Consider the following 23,224-nt stretch of genomic DNA (forward strand, 5'->3'; position numbering starts at 1 on the left):
CTCTCTGTGGGCTGGGTTACTGGATTCCTCCCGGAGCCGGTTTCTTTCTGTTCCTTCTGCGGCGCGGTTGTCAGCCACGTTGTCCTCAGTTCCGCAGTCCTTTTGCTGAGTGCATTGAATTAGCCGCTCTGGAAGCCATCTTGCTTGGTTTCTGTCCTGTGAGAAAACACAGACATGCCCTCGACCCCATATTAGGATGGGGTCAGGTCCCTTCCAAATCCCAGTACACGGATCTTTCCATTTGGCTTTAGCAAATGTGGATTTTGTACTGCTATGCCACAATCTGTCCGCGGCTGATTGCTCATGGACATCTGTATTTAGAAAGTTTAGCGTAAACAATGCATGATTTAAGGCATTGTGTGGCGTCTGAGGATACAACTCCCCTGTCTTTATTTTTTGGAGTTGTGTTTTCAAGGAGCCATGTGCACGCTCCACAATTTCTTGTCCTTGAGGATTATATGGAATACCAGTCTTATGAACGATATTTCATTGAGCACAAAATCTTTGAAAAGCTTTGTTAACATATCCGGATCCATTGTCCGTCTTTATTACCTTTGGGGTTCCCATGCATGAAAAGCATTTTAAGCAATGAGTTATTACATGCTTGGCAGCTTTCCCAGTTTGTGCTGTGGCCATTATAAATCCTGAGTAAGTATCAATTGTCACATGCACATATCTCAATTTTCCAAACTCAGTAATGTGAGTTACATCCATTTGCCATATATGGTTGGGAAGAAGTCCTCGTGGATTTACCCCCAAATGAGGCACAGGTAGATATTGTGGGCATCTTTCACACTGTTTAACAATTTGCCGAGCAGCTTCTCTGGTTAACTTAAATTGTTTTCTTAAACTTAAGCTGTTTTGATGATGCAAAGCATGTGATTGCTGTGCAAGTTTAACCTGAGATATGGCAATTATTTTTGTAAGTTCGTCAGCTAGAGCATTACCTTTAGCTAACGGACCAGGAAGACTTGAATGCGCTCTGATATGTCCCACAAAACATGGTAACTTTCTACATTGTATGGCTTTCTGAATCTGCTGAAACAATATTTTAACTTGTTTATTGCTAGTTGTTATATATGACACTGTTTCCAGGATCCTTAATGCTTCATAAATATACCGGCTATCAGTATATAAATTGAAAGCCTTATTATCAAAATTCTTAAATACCATAGCTACAGCCCGCAGTTCAACTATTTGAGCTGAAGCTGGTTCTGTCTGTACCACATGTCCTTTGCCATTGACAACATAAGCAGCTTTTCCATTAGATGAGCCATCAGTGAAAATTAACAAAGCATCTTTTAAGGGATTCTTTGCTACTATTTTAGGAAAAATGAATGAATGTTGCTGTGTAAACTGCAGTAACTGGTCAGCTGGGAAAAGATTATTAATCTGACCTTGAAACTGAGCAAATGCAATTGCCCATGAGTCACTATTTTGAAATAACCATTCAATTTGCTGCTTAGTGTAAGGCACATTGATTATAGCTGGTTCTTTGCCAAAATATACTGAAAAATATCTTTACCAATCACTAATCCACTTTAAAAACATACAAGACTAAGGAAATCAGTCACCAAAAGAACAATTAATCCACAAAAAATATATGTAACAGACCTAAACTAAAGAACTCTCAGTAATGAACTTAGAATGACTGAAAGACATTGAAGAAATGCTCAAATATAACATCCCTTACCATTGGAGAAATGAAAATCTAAACAACTCTGAGACTCCATCTTATCTCTGTAACATGACCAAGATCAAAAACATTGCTCACAACTTATACTTAAGAGAAACTCCTCCATTGCTGTCGAATTTTTAGAAAATTAGGCAACAAACCACTTTAAAAGTCAGCTATACCTCCTCTGGGCCTATATACAAAGATGCTCAACCATACCACAAGGACACGTGCTCAACCATGTCCACAGCAGAATTACTTTATCACGCATAGAATCTGAAAACAACCCAAATGTGTCTCTTTTACATACATCATAAATGAGATAGCCACAAATACCATGAATATCTTTAAGTAACTCTAATCACACAAATTGAAAAACCTGTATAACAACTTTAAACCTTTGAATAAATTTAAGCCATCAGAAAATGTAAAAATCTCCTATTCTCCTGTAAAAACAGCACCAACATAGCAAAATTGACAATCCTATTGAAAGCAATCCACAGATTTAATGTAAATGCCCATCAAACTTATAACAAAATTCTTTAGACTCCGAAAAAACAATCCTCAACTTTATGAGAAGACAAAAACTCAGGATAGCCTAAACAATCTTAAAATCCTGTACAATCAAGGAACTTTTGAATGTATCACAATCTCTGACTTTAAACTTTACTACAGAGCCATAGTACTGGAATCAATCCACCTTGGATACGAATTTACTTGCCTATAAACAACAGACTTTTGACAAAAAGGTAAAATTGTGAGATGGAAAAGAAGCATTTTAACCTGCTTATATCAGAGGCTACCTTAATTTAAACCTGGCTTTTTTTTTTAGTTGAAGCTGCTTTGCACAGCAGGGGGTAGGACACAGGCTCTCTTTGTTAGACTGTAGTTTTTGAGCTCTGGAAGGCAGATTTTTAACTATCTTTTTTATTTTAACTTGTAAATCATAAAATTAAGAGAATTTTTGAATCCTCTCCTCTGTTCTATAGACTGTGTGAGGTCAAATTTGCTCTCTAAACTTACTTTTGTTCCTGCTTGTCTTTTACCTGTAGGTGGGTTAGATTAACTGGCTGTGAGCACGTGGCTACTCAATCTCAGCGGTAACTTGGTGATTCTTGGGCCAAGTCATTTTTTTACCTTTTCCTACTAATTTAGCAGGCAATAAAAGTTGCAATTCTGCATCTATCTCGCTTACAGATTTTCAATAACTCTGTCATTGTTCTGCTCCACTCTAAATTAAGTTGCCAACATATATACCCGAATACTTTTTCCTTATTTCATATCTAACTTATTTACAAATTTTTACTACCAATTTAAATTTTGTCCTTTTTTCTCTACATTTCTTTTTTTATTCTACATCTCTGTTTCTGAGCGCTCACTACTCACGATATTTTTCTCGCGGGTTCCTCACGTCTGGTCACCTCTTCCTTGCTTTTTGGGGAGCGCTGATCAGCCTCACGTTCTCTGTCGTTAGTCCGCTTTCCCTCTGGGATCCAGTGATCAGCATTCACCATCTCTCTCGTGTTGTCCCTTCTCCGGGGTCATGGAGTTCGGCGGTCAGCACCACGTTCCTTTTCGTACTTCTTGCTCCGGGGTTCGTCTCGGGTTCAGTAGTCAGCACCACGATGTCTTTTTCTCAGGGTTCATTCGTCAGCACCACATTGTCTTTTTCTCGGGGTTCAGTCGTCAGCCCCACGTTACGGCGCCATTATGTCGGAGCCCATGTGGGTCCAACACAGATTCCCTAACCCGGCTGAAACGGAGTCGCGAGGAATAAAACCGACACAGCTTACAAGGTCATCTTGGAAAAGGCCAGCGTGAATCTTTATTCCCGGAACATCGTATATCTACATCCAGTGGGGGGAAAAATCCATTAGGCTGTCTCCTAGGCAACCAGGTGCCTGGGCTTAGGTCACGTCCACATCTAGCAGTCAGGTAGGCCATGAATTAGCATCTCTATAAGACATCCTCTTAGTTACAAAAGGAAGGAAGCATCGAACCTCTGAAACTCTTGAGTCATCAGCTTTAGCCAACATCTCTCCTCAGGTAATCCACATTCTAACAAAAGAAACTAGGAGCAGCACATCCTGACTTTTGTTAAGGAGGCGACAGCTTGTCTGCAGAGCTATGTGCCTAGCTCAGACCAGGCTAATGGCTACTGTGCCAAACCGAAATATGGGCCCACAGTACAGTAGTCAGAAGAAGGTGTTGGATCCCTGGGAGCCACCCAATGTGAGTGCTGGCAACTGACCTTGGGTGTTCTGCAAAAGTAAATTAAGTTGAACACTACTCAATACTTGGAACTAGTGAGCCATCCCTCCAGCCCCAAAGGGCTAATCTTTAGACAGTTCACAGTCTGCCAAGAGCTTCTGAGCAGTGATTCTAAACAGGTTATCTTGTGGAAGGGCTCGGACACAAGGCTGAGGCTGTTGTGAGCTCAGTCAGGCGTGGAAACAATGGCTCTTACTGAGCTGACTGGTTCTCAGAAAAGCAGAATGAATGAATATGAGTTGTGACTTCCAACATAAGATGCTCAGACTTGTTACTCCATGTTATTATTTTTTATGCGGGGGTGTTGTTCGGGAGGGGGAGACACGAGACACGCGGGGTTGGGAAGGAGAGACGAGACACGCGGGGTCCCACGTGGGTAAACTTTAATGGGGGAGGGTAACATACAAGGAGCGGGAGTGAAGAGACGGAAGGGAAAAGGGGAGGGGAGAGAGAGAGGAGAGAGGAGAGGGCGGGTTGGAACGCCCATTTTTAAAGGGCTCTGGGCATTTTGGGAGGAAGTGTCCTGTGCGTGCGTGGTTTTCCATTGTACCACTGGGGTTTGTAGTCCACTTGGAGACTGTATTTTCTGCGCATGCGTGGCCTTGTCTCCAAAAGAACAACATTCCACCCTTTTGGTTTTATTAAAAAAAAATTGAGGGGGGGGGTTGAGGGTCTTAACGGGTAGGGAATAGGGGCGTAGCCCGGTCTCTCATGACTGCTTCCTGCTGACTTTGGGCGTCGAGGGGTCCGGGGAGCGTCCTATTGTCCTGATGATCAAGTGGCTGATTGAAGAAATCGCATCTGTCTGGAGATTGTATCTGTCTGGCTCTTGAGTAGCTGGGTCACCGTTAGGATGCTGGAAAGCAAAAGTCGCATTAGTAGAGAGAAAAAAGTTAGAGGGGAGATTTGGGGTGGAGGGGGTTGGGGTGGAGGGGGGGGGCTTTTAGGAGGCCAGGGGTTAAGAATAAGAATAAAAAAGGTAAATGATACTTATTCCGTTAATTGAATGATACTTATTCCGTTTTGTTTGTGTCTGCTTTGTCCAGGTGGGTCCGGCTGGTGTCTTGGAGCTTAAAGAAAATGTCTCAAAAGAAATAGATTTTAATCATATATTCCTTAACATTTTAGGAGTCACTGCTGCAGTCAGTGACAAACCTGTTATGTCAGGAACTTGGTTAAGCATTTGCTTATCACCTGAACCTCTTGGCTCTGTGTTTGATAATGATTCCTGTAGAGACAACTGGATGGTTATTTAGGAATTTAGAAAAGGGAGGGTGTATTAGCACAGGAGGAAAAAATGAAAAATGAGACCATTGTTTTCCTTAGGCTGGAGTAGAGGGGGTTGGACCTGTTGTCCTTTGGAACTTGAGGGAACATGGTCCCGTCTGAGTTACCGTGTAAGGAGGATTGTTCTGAGCTGTAGGGATGAACGGTTTCAGATGTGACAGGTGAATCCAGTGAGGAATTCCCTCGAGCTTGGCAGCTGTGGAAGTTAGAAGAATTACCCTGAGAGGACCCTGCCATTTAGGGGAAAGGGGTGAGGGACGTTGACCTGGAGGTGAGAATAAAACCTTATCTCCTATTTTAACCGGCGGTGGACATGTGTTAGCACATGGTTGAGGTAGTGAGTGATCCGTGAAGTCCCACAGCAGTGAACGTAGGTGGAAAAGGAGGGGAGTGAGCAGGTGATCAGGAAGGGGAGAGGTTCCCGATGGGAGGCCAGGGGTTAAAACTGGCTGCCCATACATGAGTTCAAAGGGTGAAATGAAAAGAGGGCCCTTTGGGAGAGCCCGAAGCCTGAGAAGGGCCAGAGGCAGAAGCCTTACCCAGTCGAGGTGAAGTTCTTGTGACATCTTAACGAGGGCATCCTTTAAAGAGCGGTTAGTCCGTTCTACCTTACCTGAAGACTGGGGGTGGTATGGTATATGAAAATTCCAGGGGATTCCAAGTGCCCTAGACAGATTCTGAGAAATCTGGGAAGTAAACTCTGGGCCGTTATCTGACTGAAGAGAAGTTGGGAGCCCGAACCGCGGAACAATTTCTCGGAGGAGGATATCAGAAACTGTCTGGGCTCTCTTGTTAGAGGTGGGGAAAGCTTCAACCCACCCAGACATTGTATCCACCAACACCAGGAGATATTTAATTTTTTTAACTGTGGGCATATGAGTAAAATCCAGCTGCCAGTCAGTTCCCGGAAGGGAGCCCCTGGCTTGGTGAGTAGGGAAAGGAAAGCTACGATATTTGGTCCTGGGATCTGACTTTTGGCAGATCTCACAGGAGGCAGTGGTAGCCTTTAGGAACCTGATGTCCTCAGGTGTTGGTTTAATATATATTTTTACAAAATTAAGTAAAGCTCTTTTATTGGGATGAAATAGCTGGTGCAGGTAGGACAGGATCTGTTGGGTGTCAGGAGGTGTCTGCGAGGCCATGGGCTGTGCTGTTAGTACTCCCTGAGGTAGCTGAGGCAGACACCAAAATGTTATTATTTTTTATGCGGGGGTGTTGTTCGGGAGGGGGAGACACGAGACACGCGGGGTTGGGAAGGAGAGACGAGACACGCGGGGTCCCACGTGGGTAAACTTTAATGGGGGAGGGTAACATACAAGGAGCGGGAGTGAAGAGACGGAAGGGAAAAGGGGAGGGGAGAGAGAGAGGAGAGAGGAGAGGGCGGGTTGGAACGCCCATTTTTAAAGGGCTCTGGGCATTTTGGGAGGAAGTGTCCTGCGCGTGCGTGGTTTTCCATTGTACCACTGGGGTTTGTAGTCCACTTGGAGACTGTATTTTCTGCGCATGCGTGGCCTTGTCTCCAAAAGAACAACACTCCAGGTTAAAGCCGTGATGTGTGGTTAATAGAAACAAAAGTAACATTTTTATGTTGGCTATCAGTTTAGTAACTTGAACCGGTGGTATGAGCTAGTAAGTAGAAAATAAAAATGCCAACTATAAATAGCTCAGGAACACATCAAACTTTATTTAGGAGCAAGGCCCATTTTTTTATCTATTTTTTTTATTTGTTTTATTTTTGGTTTTTGAGATAGAGTCTCACTATGTAACTTTGGCTGGCCTGGAGGCTTCCATCAAACTCATAGAGGTTTACCACCAATTCATTATTATTATTATTACTATTATTATTTTGGCTTAAAGTGACTTCCTCTCCAGTAATATTAAGGGTTTCCCTTTCCTGGTACCCTGTCAGTACTTGCCCTTTCCCCACTTCTCCCAGTACCACTATGCAGTTTTAGAAGTGTTCCTTGGCAACCTGATTTAACGGAGAACATCTCCCTAAATACATCCTGTGTGCCAGGTTCCATGCTAAGTGGTTTCTAGTAATGATGTCATTTCCTCCCTTCAGTCCTGGAGCGTGAGATTATTAACCCATCTTATTGATGAGCAAACTAAGACTAAAAGCCAATTAACCCACAGTCATAAAATAGACCTCAGTTGAAGAACTGCTCTTGGTGACCTCTGATCACGGCTCATATGAGTTCTGTAGCACTCAGACTTCTAAGAAGAAAGTTCGTTCTATGGACTGAAGTGGGGGTTTGAGTCCCACGTGATAGGGGAGGAGTTAAATCTCTAAGGCCTGAGCATGAGGGAGCAAGTAGTTCAGAGAAGTTTGCACACTTCGCTCTAAGCCTACTTTAGTATCCTATTGAAGGTCAGATACACAAATGGAGCCAGCTCCAGGAGGCCTCTATGTCCCTTCAAGGAATTGTATTGATGCAGGAAGGAATTAATAAAATGTCATGACTGAGATTACAGATTCAATATTGTACATTTGGGATTAGTTTTATCTGAATACAAGCCTTTCTAAAAAAAAAGTTAGAAAGGGTCTTAACTCTTAGCCAAGGTTGGCCTGGTGGAACTCAATATATAGCCCAGGCTGGCCTCAAAATCCTCCTACCTCAGCCTCCAAAGTACAACCGAGTTATACGTGTCTCCTACCTGCTCAGTTGAACTTACTTTTTAAGAAGCAAGGGAGCACTGAGCACAGACTTGGGGTGGTGGCTACTGCGGGTGCTGAGTTTAGAGGTCCACAGGGGTGAGACCATATGAGTGGGTGTGGATGGGCTCCTGCTTCCTGGTTCCCAGGTTGGAGGTGGCTTCACCCATGTCCCTTACTAAAGAAACAGATAGAGGGGGCCGCCTGTGAGCGTCCAGTATTAGGATGGAAGGACAGGACAAGATAAACAGGTAAACAGCAGGCACAGCTCCTGGTATTGAGAAATGGGGACTGCGGATCTCAGTTCTGCCAGAGGGCTGTGGGTTCCCCACACCTGCTGTTATAAAAAATAAAATTACAAACATCAATCCATCAGGTTAGGGCTATTTAACTTCTTTTTTGTTTGTTTGTTTTGTTTTTCGAGGCAGGATTTCTCAGTGTAGCTTTAGAGCCTATACTAGAACTCACTCAGTAGACCTCAAACTCACAGAGATCCACCTGCCTCTGTCTCCTGAGTGCTGGGATTAAAGGCGTGCGCCACCACCGCCCAGCGCTATTTAACATTTTTCATTTTGTTTGTTTTTTGAGACAGGGTCTCACTCTGTTTTCCAGGTTGGCCCCACACTTGTGGAGTCCGAGCAAGCCTTCTCCCTCAGCCTAGGACTCCAGGCATGCCCTACCCTTTTCACTTGATGCATTACCCTTTTAAATGGCAGTCCGACCTCCTAAGGTTGCCATACAGAGAAGAATTTCCAGTTAACTGACAGGAACTCAATAAGCATTCAGTTGTCTCATCTCCTCTTACAGTAGCAAAGAGTCCAACATTTATCCACACGAACCTATTGCTCTCTCTAAGAGCTTTCCTATCTCCTTCAAGCTAGGAGACAACAGACGTGACCAATTCAAACCAGCTCTTTTACTTATAGAGACTTGCACATTCGACCTTATTTTGTCAACCTTTTTGAAGCTTGATCACTTATTGACCATGCGCACACAGATCTGTACCTGTGTATAATTGCATGTTTGTTCTATCTGCAGCTGACTATGCAATCCCTAATATAACTCACTTTGGAAATCCATCTGCGGACATTAGAAGAATAATGTGCTTCACCTCTGGAGGTTTCCCAAAGCCTGACCTCTCCTGGTTGGTAAATGGAAAAGAAATAAGAGGCATCAATACAACAATTTCTCAGGATCCTGAATCTGAACTATACACTGTCAGTAGCCAACTGGATTTCAACATGACATACAACCACAGCATTGTGTGCCACATAGCGTATGGAGACTCTCAAGTGTCAAAGAACTACACCTGGGAAAAACGTAAGCCACATCACCCTGGAAAGTGTCTACCGTAGAGTATCCAAAAGAATAACCCAGGCAGCTCCATGTTAGAACTGAACTCCCTGACTCTGATGGTAACGTTAGTCATGTTAGACATTCAGGATGTGTCGTTTTGACTCGCTGACGTCACTAGACAGGTGATGGTGATATTACTAGACTCATTTTATTTTCTTTTAATAAATATTCTAAAATTTACAGGCCTAATAACAGCTGTCTTTTCTGAAAGCACCAATTTTTGTCCTTCTTTATAATTTCCTGACTCTGGCATTTTCCCTTAGGATACCCAGTCTCAATGGTCCCATGGTATCAAACCACTGTCTTTTTGGAATGGAGTTTTGTTTTTAGAACTACTCATTCACTCTGGGTGTGGGGTCGGAGCACATCCAAAGCCCTAGATTTGATCCCACCTACTGGTTCATCCAGAGCCAAGTCTGGTAGTTATGTGATAAGAGTCTTTAAGGACAAAGGCTGGGGATGGGTGGGAAATAGGTCATTTTGAGTCAATAGTTTCCTTTATAAGTAGTAAACTTATGGAATTCCCTTTATCTAAAGATTAAATTATAAAACGAAGAAACTGTTTTGATATCAACGTATGTATCTGAAATTTGTGGCCGGTTTTCAGGGTTCTCGGATATCGGAATGCTCATCTAATTTGAAGGGCATTTGAATGAGTTTACTGAGGCCCACTAGGGACTCTCCTCCCACCTCAGGCCCACTCTATGGACATCTTCTGTGTCTGTGCAGTGCAGAAGCAATGCAGTGTGACAGTCAGTAGTGCATGTGCATTTAATGTGAGCGGCGGCATGGCTTCTGCCTTCCTCTTTATATCCAGTTGACATAGCTCAGAGATTTGTTCTTTCAGATCTGACCTGGATTCTTTTAACTAGGTTCTTCTGTAGGTAATAAGAAAATTTCCTGAGAACATTAGTCTCCAATACAAACCAAATTTCTGCATGATTTTAACACTCCAAACTCATTTCTTCGTCGCTTTTTATGTATTCTGAAATTTTACTTTAAAAAAGTCGTGGCTCATAAAGTGGACACTAGTTTATTAATTTGAACTTCATTTTTACTTTAGAGAGCTATCACTAACAAGTTTTATATAATTTTAAAGGTGGGGATTTAGTTTAGTCAGTCATTTTTGTAATATGGGTATATGTGAGATTTAGGATAAAAGTGCTGGAATGTTTCTGGAAGAATTCAGACAGTATTTTAGACTTCGCAAGTCACGCAGACTCATTGCGATGCACACATATATGTCTACAATACATTTACAATAATTTGTAACTCCAGTCCCAGAAGAATTTGACGCCCTCTTCTGGCCTATGGTGCACAGACATACACACAGGCAAAACACCCACACACAGACAATAAAAACAGATAAAGCTTTAAAAAGAAAACACAGTGAATTTAATTTGCATCAGTTGGCTTCCAGCCATGTGGTCAGCAGCTGGATCTATAATAAATACATCTGGAGTTGAGAAATGAGATAAGAAATGCAACGTTCAAACTCAGAAATGAGATGGTATTTCAAGCTTTAGATGTGGATGAGATTATACTGGCAGACAGGGCCACAGACAGACACCCTGGAAACAATGACATGGAGAAGCTAAGACGAGGAAAAAGTACCTGCAAAGAAAGATAATGTTACAAACAGAAACAGGGGAGTGTGGGATCTCAGATGCCAAGGACAAGGTGGTCCATGGGGCCAAATGCTGAAATAAGCTCAAAGAGAAACTTCATCCACGAGGCTTGGTAATGGGAAAAGCTGAGAACGAATTAGTGTTTGAGATTTGCTTATAAACCATTCCAGAGAAGCCAGAGAGGGAGGTTATGCTGCTAATATTCCCTTCAAATCGTGTCCCTGTATTAGTGTTTGAGATTTGCTTATAAGCCATTCCAGAGAAGTCATAGAGGGAGGTTATGCTGCTAATATTCCCTTCAAATCGTGTCCCTGTCCTTTCTTCAGATGTTGCTATTTCTCAAAGCGATTAAGAAATGAATGGTATAGCTGATACCTCAGTGAGGACTGGATGGCAGCAATACACACATCAATCTCTTTGTCCTGCTGCCCCAGCGGGCTTTGTATCTGCCATGTGCTCCATGTGAGACTAGACATTCATCAGAAGCTATCACACATGGCTGTCTTCCAGTCTGGCCCTCTAATACCAATTCAGAACCATTGTTGGCTTCTTTAGTCTCCCCCAAACTTAAGACTGGAGGGCAAAAACAAATGAATCTTGAAGAGAATGTGAAGCCTCCTGAATCTTCAGGCAACCACTCCATGGAGTATAAGAGTAGAGGTGGAGAATGTGAAGAGACCATGCGAGAGAAAGGCAGGAGGTGTAATAGAGGAGAAAAGAGTAGGTCTGTCTGTTTATATTATGACATTGCTAGTAAGACTCAGTCATATCAGCTACAGAAATGAACGGTGGAGATAATAGCTTTTAAGGTATCTCCTTAGAATCTTCCTTCATGCCAAGTTAGCTCGGGCAATGCAAACGCTCGCATTACTTTTTTCATCTTCAGTATCTATCATTTGAACGTTAGCTGCCCACGGTATATTCTTGGTAGGATTGTGCAGGAGCGTGCTGATAGCTGTGTATCTGGCATAGTCAGAGATTCTCCGCAGGTGCGCTGTGAAGAGGCACAGGATGGGAACCTGGCAATAGGCTGCACATTACAACTGATAATATTTTTTTTTCTCTCCACAGCCCCAGAAGCCCCTCCTGATAGAAATCACACAACCACAATCTTAATAATTGGGCTAGGAGTCCTTTTTCTAATACCTATAGCAATCTACGTTATGTACAGTAAGTACTACCTTCATCGTCATGATTAATCCATGGAAGCCTAGACTCCATCATGCGTTTCAGCACATCTTTGGCATCCAAGTCTAGTCTTTGATCATGTTTGCAGCAAATCTACAGGAACTTTAAATTCTTAATTATTTTTCTCATCAAATTCTGTCCATTCACCATAGAAAGAAAATCCTGGATCCCTACTGTGTGCCTAGGATTCTCCGAGGCATTCAAATTCTGAAGACAGAAAGTCATGGTTCTTAAGATCCAGTCTGACTATAGGACACACGTCTATAATCTCTGCACCCTTGAGACTGAAACAGGAGGGCAGACAGCTAGAAACTGGACTGAGCTACACAGAAACTTTGAGGCTATAGCAAAGTCCTGTCGTAAAAGGGATGAGTGTATTTTAGTTCAATCTTGCCAATTTCCCATACTTTCTATTTTTTTTTTTTTGGAGACACCGATGCTTTAGAATACTTTGAAAGCATCTCTGATGTTGACTGATACTCTCATCTCTGGATTTGGAAGAAAGGAAGAATGACAAGGTTTAGAGGCAGAGTCTTTTCTTTGGTAGAGATCACTAAGACCTAGGAAGCTAGATGCCATAAATTGGTGCGGGACAATTCTGTATTCTGTCAATTATGTTTTAAATAAACGTTGATTGGCCAGTAGCCAGGCAGAAAGTATAGGCAAGACAACCAGACAGAAAGTAGAGGTAGGGCAAGGAGAACAGGAGGATTCTGGGAAGGAGGAAGCCCCATTCTTCCTGGAGTTCTGCCCAGACACCGAAGAAGCAGGATGTGCCCTACCCTGCTGAAAAAGGTACCAAGTCATCTGGCTAACATAGATAAGAATAATGGGTTAATATAAGCTATATATTAATATAATTAATATTATAATATTAATATAATATAAGTTAATATAAGAGTTAATAAGAATCCTGAGCTAATGGACCAATCAGTTTATAACTTATGGAGACCTCTGTGTGATTTTCTCTGGGACTAAATGGCTGGGGAACCGGGCAGATAGAAACCTCAGTCAACAATAAATGGCTTTTGCCAATCCTCAATTACTTAAAATATTTTTGTATCAATGAGGCTGTAGTTGGTTAGAATATATGTCTAGGACACTATAGGTTTTTAAATTGTGGCATTAGATATGGCCTGCCCTCAATCTCGGTGATTGACTAAAGAGGACTTTCTAGTTCAGACCTATGGCCATAATCACCCAGAAGCTATCAGCTAGACTAAGAGTCGCAGCCCCTGAGCAAATCAAATTAGAAGAGTAACATCTGCTGACTTTATAACCTTCAGCACACATAGACAAAAAAAAAAAATCAAAGCTCAAATAGGCGTTACCAGATGCTATGCTATGAGGAGATCACCTTAAGATACAAAAGCTAGTGAACTCATAATGTTTCTAAAACAAATTAACTAATCTTACTCTCCAGTTCAGAGTCTGTCATCCTCACCACTACTAACATTGGCATTTGAGGTCCAAATAATACTTTGTTATAGTAGTATTTTACTATATATGAGATGTTCACAAGAGGATGCTTCCTCATGTTTTCACAAACAACAATAACAGCAAGACATTTTTTCAGGAATTGCCAATTGTCCCTGGAGATGGGAGGGAGGTATTGGAAACTCTCTTGGCTTAAGAACCATACTCTAGGTGTAAGATAGTAGTAGGATGTTTTGCTGAAATACACAGGCATGATTTATGGGATCCTCATCTGTTGTTATAATTTATGCTTCTCTTCAAGGATGTTTCAGAAGAAGGAATGAGGCAAGCAGAAGAGAAAACAACATCATTTACCTAGGGCCTGTAGAAGTATCAACCAAATAGAACGTCTGAAGGTAACCATCTACCTTCCTTTAGCCCTTCTCTACCCATGTAGCATACATGGTATTATGTGGATCATGAGGTACAATCTTCCTTTCAGCACTGTGATAGCTGACCTTTTGGACGACTGGACACAAAATAGAAGAGAAAACCCTTAAATGAGGATTTCTCTCCATCAGGTTGCCTGCGAGCAAGTTTGAGCATTTGCTAGATTGATGATTGACAGGGGAGGGCCCAGACCACTATGGGTAGTGCCATTGCTCAGCAGGTGATCCTGGATGATAGGAGAAAGGGGAATGAGAAAGATGGGGAGTGAGGCAGTAGACAGCATCCTTTCATAGCCTTCCCATCAGTCCCTGCTTCGTTTCTTGCTTGAGTTTCTACTTGCTTTACCTCGATGATGAGGGCTATAACCTATAAGATGTAAACCTCCTCCTCCCCCAAATTTCTTTAGTTCAGTGTTTTACCACAATAACAGAAACCTAACTAGGACATAAATTGGTGCCAGGAGTGGGGTATTGTGTACTGACAGACCTGACCATGTTGTTATAGGGAGGACTGTGCAGTGCTTAGAGAGCTCTGGAAAAGCCATTGGTGCTTAATGCTCAATCCCTTGCTACCTGTGGCATTGGGTGAGCTAGCCGGGGCAGAGCTGGAGAGCTCACCCTGGTGATGAGGTTGTAGGAGAGCTGGTGGGCTCACATCCATGGCTATGAGCTGATCCACCCCACCAGTGAATTGCTGGAGCACGCAAAGGAGTTGGTCCAGCATATCTTCCTTGTTTTCCATGGCATGCTTTGCAGTCAGTTCATGTGAAATGCCGAGGTGCCAGCAGCGAAAACACACACTTTGGATTTGGTCCTATGACTCCACATAAACTAGGACAGTGGAAGTTCTAAATTCTCTTCCAGCCAGTGGGGTGAACACAGCATTAACTTTTGTAAAAATCACAGTTAACACCCGTCAAATGTGTGCACTCCTAGAACTCCATGGTCTTTTATGGAAGAGAACAGTGGGACTGAATGTATGTCTTTCAAAGCTCAAAGCAAAGGTCAGGTTGGAGGCAGTTCATAGTCTCCTAGTTTTACTGGACTGGCAATCTCTTTAGGCTAGTTCGCCCCTTACATAATACTTGAGAAAGTTCTCATCTAAAATGAGAACTTATTTACTAAGTAGTAATCTATCTTCACATAAGTGACTGAGGTGATACTAGCCTTCCATAGAACTTCCAGATGCCTTGAAGTGGCTTTTGCTCTTCGGTATTTCTTGATCTGCTACCAATGGAGAACTGAGAAGCAATACCTAAGAGGTCACTTGGAGTACCGGGTGCTTAATAAACATTTGCTTGGTGAATATACTGCATTTCATGCAATAAAAATTAGACTATTTTTATATTCCTTATCAGGTATCTATTATGTTACCTCAAGTATATAGTTGGCCTTGAGGTTTAAAACATAGTATTTTTCTCTCTTCAAATATTAGGGTTGAAATATTCATTTATTTCTTTTGTTCCCTCAGGTCTCACCTACATTTGCTACTGGTCTCTTCTGTAAATGTCTTCAGGAATCTAAGACTACCGAACAGTGCCTTGCAAACATGTGTTCTCTAGGCGACGCCTCTCCAGTGTTTGGCAGAAGACCAGAGAGGGATGTAACACGTACTACAGTAGCCATGTAGATCTTGAGAAAGCAGTTTAGAGACTGAATTCTTTGTCTGGGACATTGGGGAACACTAGCACATCTGCCCAACTACCATAGACCCGCACAATGTTTTAAAGTAGGATACACACATACACACAAACACCTGGTGTTTTAAGATAGGGTCTTACCCTGTTGCTCAAGGTGACGTAGAAGTCACTATGTGGCCCAGATAGGTTTCAAACATGCAGCAATCCTCCTGCACTAACTAGTGCCAGAATTACAGGTGTGAGCTACCACACTTGGTAGAACACTAGTTGTATTAATGAAGACACTGAGTAAGGCTCCAGGAGGGGACCTGAATTTTGAAGGTGAGTCAGAATCCAGACTTCCCGGCTCTACTGCTCTCTCAGTTAGACCCTAAGCTCTGAGCTCGTAGATAAGCTAATTTGAAATGCTGGTATTACTTGCCTAGCATCTATGAGGCTCTAGGTGCTTTTCGTTTGTTTTTGGAGATAGGGTCCCTCTATGTAGCTCTGGCTGTCCTGACACTCACCTTGTAAATCAGGCTGGCCTCGAACTCAGAGACCCATGTGTCTCTGCCTCCCTAGTGCTGGGATTAAAGGCATGTGTCACCACTGCCCAGCTGTTTGTTTTCCTAAGGCCTATTGGGCCTAGTGTAATTTGTAGGAAATATTTTGGTATGTATACCCATACAAGGGTAATAAAAATATTAGTAATTTAGTAATTTTCAGTCTGCATTTTTTTCATGTATTTTCCTTTCATTTTCTCGGGTTCAAGAGAAAACATGAGAGATCAAACATGATTTTTTTTTTTCTGCTATCTAACATGAATGTATGTCTTTCAAACCTCAAAGCAAAAGTCAGGTTGGAGGCACAGTTCATAAGTCTACTAGTTCATATTGGACTGGCAATCTCTTTAGGCTAGTTTGCCCCTTTACATAATACTTGAGATAAGTTCTCATTTAAAATGAGATCATTTATTAAGTAGTAATCTATCTTCACATAAGTGACTGAGGTGATACTAGCCTTCCATAGAACTTCCGATGCCTTGAAAGTGGCTTTTGCTCCTTGGTATTTCTTCATCTGCTACCAATGGAGAACTGAGAAGTAACACATAAGTCAGACACAGTAGCACACACCTGTAATCCCAGCACTGGGGGGTAGGAGGGGGAGGTGTTAAGGCAGGAGGATTGAATTCCAGGCAGCATGGGTTACATAAGACCCTAAGACCCACCTTCTCTCTGACCCCCAAAAGAAGGGAAACAAGAAGTAGCCACTGCCGCTTCTACGTTGAAGGTTCCCTTTTCTCTGTAATCATCATCCACAACTCACACAAGAGCAGGAGTGGATTGGACTTAAGGCAAGACAGTTAGATATTCTCATTTGAAAATTTGGAGTTGGACATCAAAAGGCAGCCAGTCTCTCAATGTGGCTGGATGCGTAATTTTAAGGACTCTGTTGTACTGTCCAAGAAATGAGCCCATTTTTATATGGCTGCTCTCAGAACAAGTCACCAAAGAAGATAAAAAGCAGTGGACTGGCAAGAAGCTGGCAAAACATTGGAAGCAAACCCAAACAAGAGCAGGGGAAGCTGCTGCGTTTAACTAAGACTCAGTGATCTTTAGGCTGACCAAATGAGACATCAAGAAGATCAAGTGATAAAAAGGAACAATCTATGGAGCAACTTAGGAAGTAAGCTGTATTAAATTATTGACTACTACATTTGATAAATGTTTTTTAGAGGTATACTTTGATTTTATTACTCAGGTATTTTTTAGGTTAAAAGTAAAATTATTTTTAAAAGCGACTCTCTAGTTTTATGAATTTTTTAAAGATCTCGTCTGTGTAAAACAAGGAGTAGGATGACATTGCTCATCTGTCATTTTTAAGGGGGTAATTATAGAAGACACGATTCATGAGAATGGTTCTAACACATAATTCACTGTGCCAATATACCTGTGTAGAGGCTTTTATATCCTTACAGCTATGAATATTTATTATCATCTAACTATTGTGCTAAAATTTTTGTTGGGAAAAGTTCACGCACATACGCATCCCTCCTCCTTATACGTTTACCAAAACAAAAGACTTCTGTGGCCACCAAAGCTGTGGGAGTTTCTCCCAGCCAGCCAGGAAGCCATTACTTTTGGATGGACAACAGTTCCACTGTCTCCAAGGCCCTCCTCGTGTGATGAATTTGCTTGATGAGCAAATCTCAGGCTGCAGGAAACACCTAACTGGAACATGCCTTGGGCAAAGCATGGGGAAGTGAGGAGCTTCTGCACCTTCCCTACAGGCCCGCCTCTGGGAACCGCCACTGTCCAGCTGGGCAGTCAGGGAAGCCTCACAGGCACAGTTATTACATTTCTCAGCTCATCTCCCTAAGCAGAGGTTGTGAGCCGGAACAGGAAGCGCCTGTTCTCTACTCGGCTAAGAACTCGTAGATGACCCGGTCCTCATCCCCGAGAGGCCACCAGCCTTTGTGCGACTCTGCAACACGTACAAAGATATTATCACTTCTGGTTTCCAGGATTCAGGAAGCTGGGTGTCAAGGACGAAATGCAAATATATACTTAATACTATCACACTCAAATAATCTCATTCAATATCTACTTTCAAACATATACTACCATACTTAGTGAAAAATCTGAGCCTCAAAGTCCAATGGGGCTGAGGCTCTAACTCAGAAGCTGCTTGCCTAGTATGTGCGAGACTCCAGGGTTATCAAATGCTTTTGCTCTAAGTCACACAGTTGCTGCGCTCCTGGCTGACATGGACAGTGAGTGGTTTGTCCCTAGAGGCTTCAGCTTTAGCACTGTGCTATGCTGTTGTTACAGACCTTGCTTCAGAGTAGAACCAACTCACCGAGAGAATGCTAGCAGTTCCTTCCCTCCGTTCGATCCACAGGATGTATTCCAGGACCACAGTGGACGCCTGAAGCTGTACACAGTGCAGGGTCCTCAACACGGCAGTGATGCTCACTTTCCCTCAAAGGGCACACTGAGAGCCTGTCTTAGTGCATGTGAGCTGTCAGCAGCGCTACCCATGCACCCTGGAGCCACTGTTTTAACACAGGCACTGTCATTCCATGGACTCAATTTGATAACCAAGATCAAGTGACAGATGGACAGACAGAGTGGGGAATGCAAGGCAAAGGAGTATGTGCTATCTCACGAGAGTGGGGTGAGATTTCATCATCCAACCTAGAAAGGCACAACATTTAAAACTTGGAAACTTAGTCCTCCTGGAATCTTCCATTTAATATTTCCAGACCAAAGCTAACTGCAAGCAACTAAAGCTAAAGAAAGCAAAACCAAAGACTAGAGAAGTGCTGCCCGCATAGTTCAGTCTTTTGTTTCCTCCCCATCGGCTTCTCCTTGGTGTAGGGCTGGCGCATCTCCTCTGGCATCTTCTGTACACTGAACACAGATGCTCCTTCAGCAATGGGGAGAGGAAACAAAGTTGGACAATGTCCGCCTGCTTCCATTTTATTAAATCACATTCAAATGGCACAAGAATCACCTTTTATTCCTATTAAAGTGAAACTAAATGCATTGAGGCCCACACTGTTTTAAGGCCCAAAGGAAGGTGATTTCACAGGCCATTTCTTTTTACCTAGTTCCTTCTCTTTTCAGTCACTCCAAGAGAACATTCTTAAAAGACTGGGGAGAGAATAGGTAATCCAGACAATCCAGTTTTATTCTTTTGGGAAGTACTTTACTTGCATAAAATCTAGCAAGATAGAGAAATATTAAGTATTCAGATGGATCAATGATCAGTATAGATAAGAAAATGCAACCCAATTCTATGGGTTATTTCTTGGTTCTGTTGTGGTTTTTGTGGGTACGTATTTTTGAAACAGGGTCTCATTATGTAGCTCGCACTAACCGCACATCATCTTTCTCAGCCTCCCAAGCAGCTGGGATTAGTGTGTGGCACCAGCTTTGATGGGCTAATTCTTCCTGTGGAGAGAGAAGATAAGAAACAAGTCACTGCAACCACAGGTGCCAGCACCTGCATTTGTCAGGGTGAGAAGCAGCCTGGCACGGGCATTCCTAGACACACAGAGCCCCTCATCTTCAGTCTTTGTCTTGTTGATCTGGTGATGGAGGGTTCCGCGGGAGGTCCAGCAGCTCCTGGATTCTCTGAGCATCTTCCTCAGGCCGAATCTTCTCTAAGCCACTTTCAATTTCCTCAGGGAAGAGTTCAGTGAATTGCAGTTTTCTTCTCCTACGATCAAAGGATAAACACGCATCAAGCTCTGCTTCAGCACTTGTCCTTACAGACTCCAAACAAGACGGCAACATCTATCGCACCCTCCCTACTTTGCCGTGACAACTTATGAGCAAACATTGGTCTCTGCATTCACAATACAACACTTCTCTCTCCTACCCTGCTGTCTACCCATGATCTCCCTATCACCAAAATGGACACTGAACACCCAACAAGATCCGGGACACTGTCCTGCAGTTCTCCCAAGGGATGAATGAGAGCTAAAGTATACATTTCTAACTGGGCTGTCCTCCTACCCTTCAGACTCGGGGGCAGTAAGTCCCCGCCACCATGTAAACGCTCTCACAGAGCTTGTCTCAACTTATAAGACTACACTGGTGATCTAGGTGACGTCATTTAGACAACTCTACAGATACATATTTATGAAGAATAGAATCTAATCCTACTAATTTCTAAGAGATTACTCCTTTTCCTAAATAGAATTTTAGTAACTATCTTCGTTTTTTGGTTTTTCAAGGAATTTTTTTATTTGGTTTGGATTTTTTTTCCCCCTTTTTTCTTTTTTGGTTTTTGGAGACAGGGTTTCTCTGTAGCTTTGGAGCCTGTCCTGGAACTCATTTTGTAGACCAGGCTGGCCTTAAACTCACAGAGATCCGCCTGCCTCTGCCTCCTGAGTGCTGGGATTAAAGGCGTGTGTCACCACTGCCCAGCTTAGTAACTTTCTTTAATTATCAAGGCCACCTACATCTTAAGTGTCAACCCAATCAAATTTGACCATTTTTCTATCATAACTTTATGGCCAGTCTTCTATATTTTCTGCTAGGACGATTTTTTAAAATGGTTTTATTTCTCTGTCATTTTCAGGCGCAGAAGCTCAGACATAAAAGTGACATAAACATTTGATCTAGCTCTTCCTAGGAATAAATAGTGAAACCAACTCTAATTTATGTCAAACTGAGATTTAAGCCCAGGCTCCGAATCAAGGTTCTGCTCTTCTACAGCACTTAAGTACTTGGGAAGAGACCTATGTAGATCTATCACAAACGTCCATTTGTGTTTCTGTGTAACCAAAAGAACTTCAAATAAAATCCCTGGGAAAAAAACCCTGCTTATTTGTCCAATTAGAAAAGCAATAGCAGACAGAGGCAGGCCCATCTCTCTGAGTTCAAGGCCAGTCTGGTCTACAGAGTGAGCTCCAGGACAGCCAGGCTACAGAGAAACCCTGTCTCAAAAAAAAAAAAAAGGCAGCAGCTCTCATCTCAGACAAGGAGCTGACCCATGATGAGCGCCCACACTCAGGAATGCTATAAGGCAGCAGCCAGGAGAGCCTGCACAGTCTATAGAGGGTCAGTCTCAGGCTCACCACCTTAGCCCACAAACTGGAGATTACTGAACCAGGCCCACAAGCCCAGTTACTAGGAGGCTGACAAAAGAGGACCACAAGTTCAGAGGGCAGTCTGGGCAACATGGTGAGACACTGGAGATTTGGTTCAGTGTACTTGTTTAGAGCACTTGTTTAGCATTGAGAAGGTCTCCAGCACTGAATACAAATATTATAGCATATGAAATGATGAGACAGAAGCAAACATTTTCATAAACCACAGTGGCAACCCATCCACAAACAACTATTTTATCTACCGCATTTCTTCATCTAAATCAAGAAGTAAAATTTCAAATATGGACACATAGCAGATAACATATTCTCTCTCTCTCACTCTGTGTGTGTCTGTGTGTGTGTGAAACCAAGTAATACTACATAAACCAAGCTGACCAAGGTGATCACCCTGCCTCAGCTGACACTTTAAAAACAGAAGTATCCATCTGCATTTCCCCCTGCAGGGGAGTATTACAGTGGAGGGCAGAGGGTTAAGAGCTGGAGGAACTAGAATGTAGTGAACACTGTCTGCCAGCACAGACTGGCCTCAGCCTTGTGACCTCAGAGGAGCTGTAATTACCTGCATGAGACTTGCACAAGGCGGGCCTGTCAGCATTCATGGGCCAGCATGGAGGCCCTCCCCAGCCCTGCATATTTATTTATAGGCAGTTCATGGTTACTAGGGAAGCAGAAGATGCTTTCTTCAGCACAGAGCCACATGCAAGGTGGCCATGCTCCTGCAGACAACTATGCACCAATGTTCTTGTAGTAACGGTAATTAAACCCACTGAGTCACAAAAGAAAAAGGAAGAAAAGGAGGAAGGACAGACAGACCTACAGCAAGATCCTGATCAGACTAAAAATAAAATTGGGGTCTTTCATTTTTCCAATCCCTTAATGAAACAGAATTAAAAGACAATTCAGATGAAGAGGGCGGAAGACTTGGCACACCACCATCTTTGAACTGCGTGGTAGTTGGGAGAGCCCCTGTGTCATAATGTGGGCTGTCTAGGAAGTCAGACCAGCAGTCTTCACACGCTCCTTACCACTCTTCCAGTTTCTGCTCATGGAATGCCTTCTGGTCCTTCTGCCTCCTCTCCTGGACTGTCTCATCACAGTAAGCCTGCAGTGCCATCATCAGGCTTCCCATGGGCGTGCTGAGGGAAAAGAGGAAGTTCAAGGAGAAAGTCATTAGCCCACCTGACACAGGACCGTCCCTGCCCGTCAACAGCAGAACCCGCTGTCAGATATGGAAGCATTTGACAATTTACATCGCTTTCAAACAGAAAAACATACTGAGGCCATTTTCCTCCTGGCTTGAACAACAAAGAAAAACAATCACTGTAGCTTCATTGATTGGTATAAAACAGTAACAGATCTAGAAATTGGTTCTTTTTTTAAAATCATGAATAAGAAATAAACCAAGACAAAGGAGGAAATACATATTTATGACTAGTTCAATTAAGCTGCTTCAAACTGGAAGCTTCTCAAAAAGGAATGACTAGTTCATTCAGGACAGTACCAGCCCCTGGAGGACAAGACTTGTGGAGGGGACGAAGATGCTACTGGCTTTGAGGGATGGGCCATCAAAACACCTTATAGTCTAGAGTCTTGTAGGGATATAGCCCCACCCATTGGGGGCGTGTTCGCCTCGGGCTAATGTTTACAGATAAATCTGCCGGGCGTGATCCCAGCAGCTCCTGTTCTCCGCAAGAACCTGTGGTCCTGTAAGTCTATTTTCCTTATTAAAGCTGTATATATTTTTATAATCTGTCTGCATTTATTTACGCCGTCACATTTTGGCACCCAATGTGGGGCTATTTTGCCCCCGCCCCGGCACGGGGGGGCACAAGCTCCATCTTTCCCAGCCTTTGCGAGCAAGTTAGTTACCGGAGCTCAGGAAGTGCTACTGGGCGAGCATAGCCTGCTAGCTTTCACAGCGTGCTCCCTGCTCGCTTTCCCTTCCCCCACTCCAGGCCAGGATACAGTCGCAGAGCAGCAACCCCCACAAGCAGTTAACCACTCCCTGCTTGTCTTCCAAAGCCTCACTGCCTGAATTAACGGAAGCACCTGCGGT

General features: G+C 43.0%; 2 protein-coding genes across 2 annotated transcripts in view; one reads left to right on the forward strand and one right to left on the reverse strand.

The window, feature by feature from the left end:
- Positions 1–17,395, forward strand: part of Cd80 (CD80 molecule) — a 37,108-nt gene extending 19,713 nt beyond the window's left edge. The window contains exons 4-7 of the mRNA XM_057765368.1: positions 8,928–9,209; positions 11,945–12,043; positions 13,800–13,893; positions 15,398–17,395. Coding sequence (XP_057621351.1) covers positions 8,928–9,209; positions 11,945–12,043; positions 13,800–13,882 — 464 coding nt within the window. The 3' untranslated portion in view covers positions 13,883–13,893; positions 15,398–17,395. The remainder of the gene's footprint in view (positions 1–8,927; positions 9,210–11,944; positions 12,044–13,799; positions 13,894–15,397) is intronic.
- Positions 17,396–17,574: 179 nt separating this feature from the next.
- The window catches only part of Timmdc1 (translocase of inner mitochondrial membrane domain containing 1), a 28,053-nt gene continuing 22,403 nt past the window's right edge, over positions 17,575–23,224 (reverse strand). Inside the window, exons 6-7 of the mRNA XM_057765369.1 lie at positions 22,194–22,304; positions 17,575–19,769 (exon numbers count right to left, since the gene is read on the reverse strand). Coding sequence (XP_057621352.1) covers positions 19,619–19,769; positions 22,194–22,304 — 262 coding nt within the window. The 3' untranslated portion in view covers positions 17,575–19,618. The remainder of the gene's footprint in view (positions 19,770–22,193; positions 22,305–23,224) is intronic.

This window comes from Chionomys nivalis, chromosome 3, assembly GCF_950005125.1.
Source record: "Chionomys nivalis chromosome 3, mChiNiv1.1, whole genome shotgun sequence".
NCBI classification, from domain to species: Eukaryota; Metazoa; Chordata; class Mammalia; order Rodentia; family Cricetidae; genus Chionomys; species Chionomys nivalis.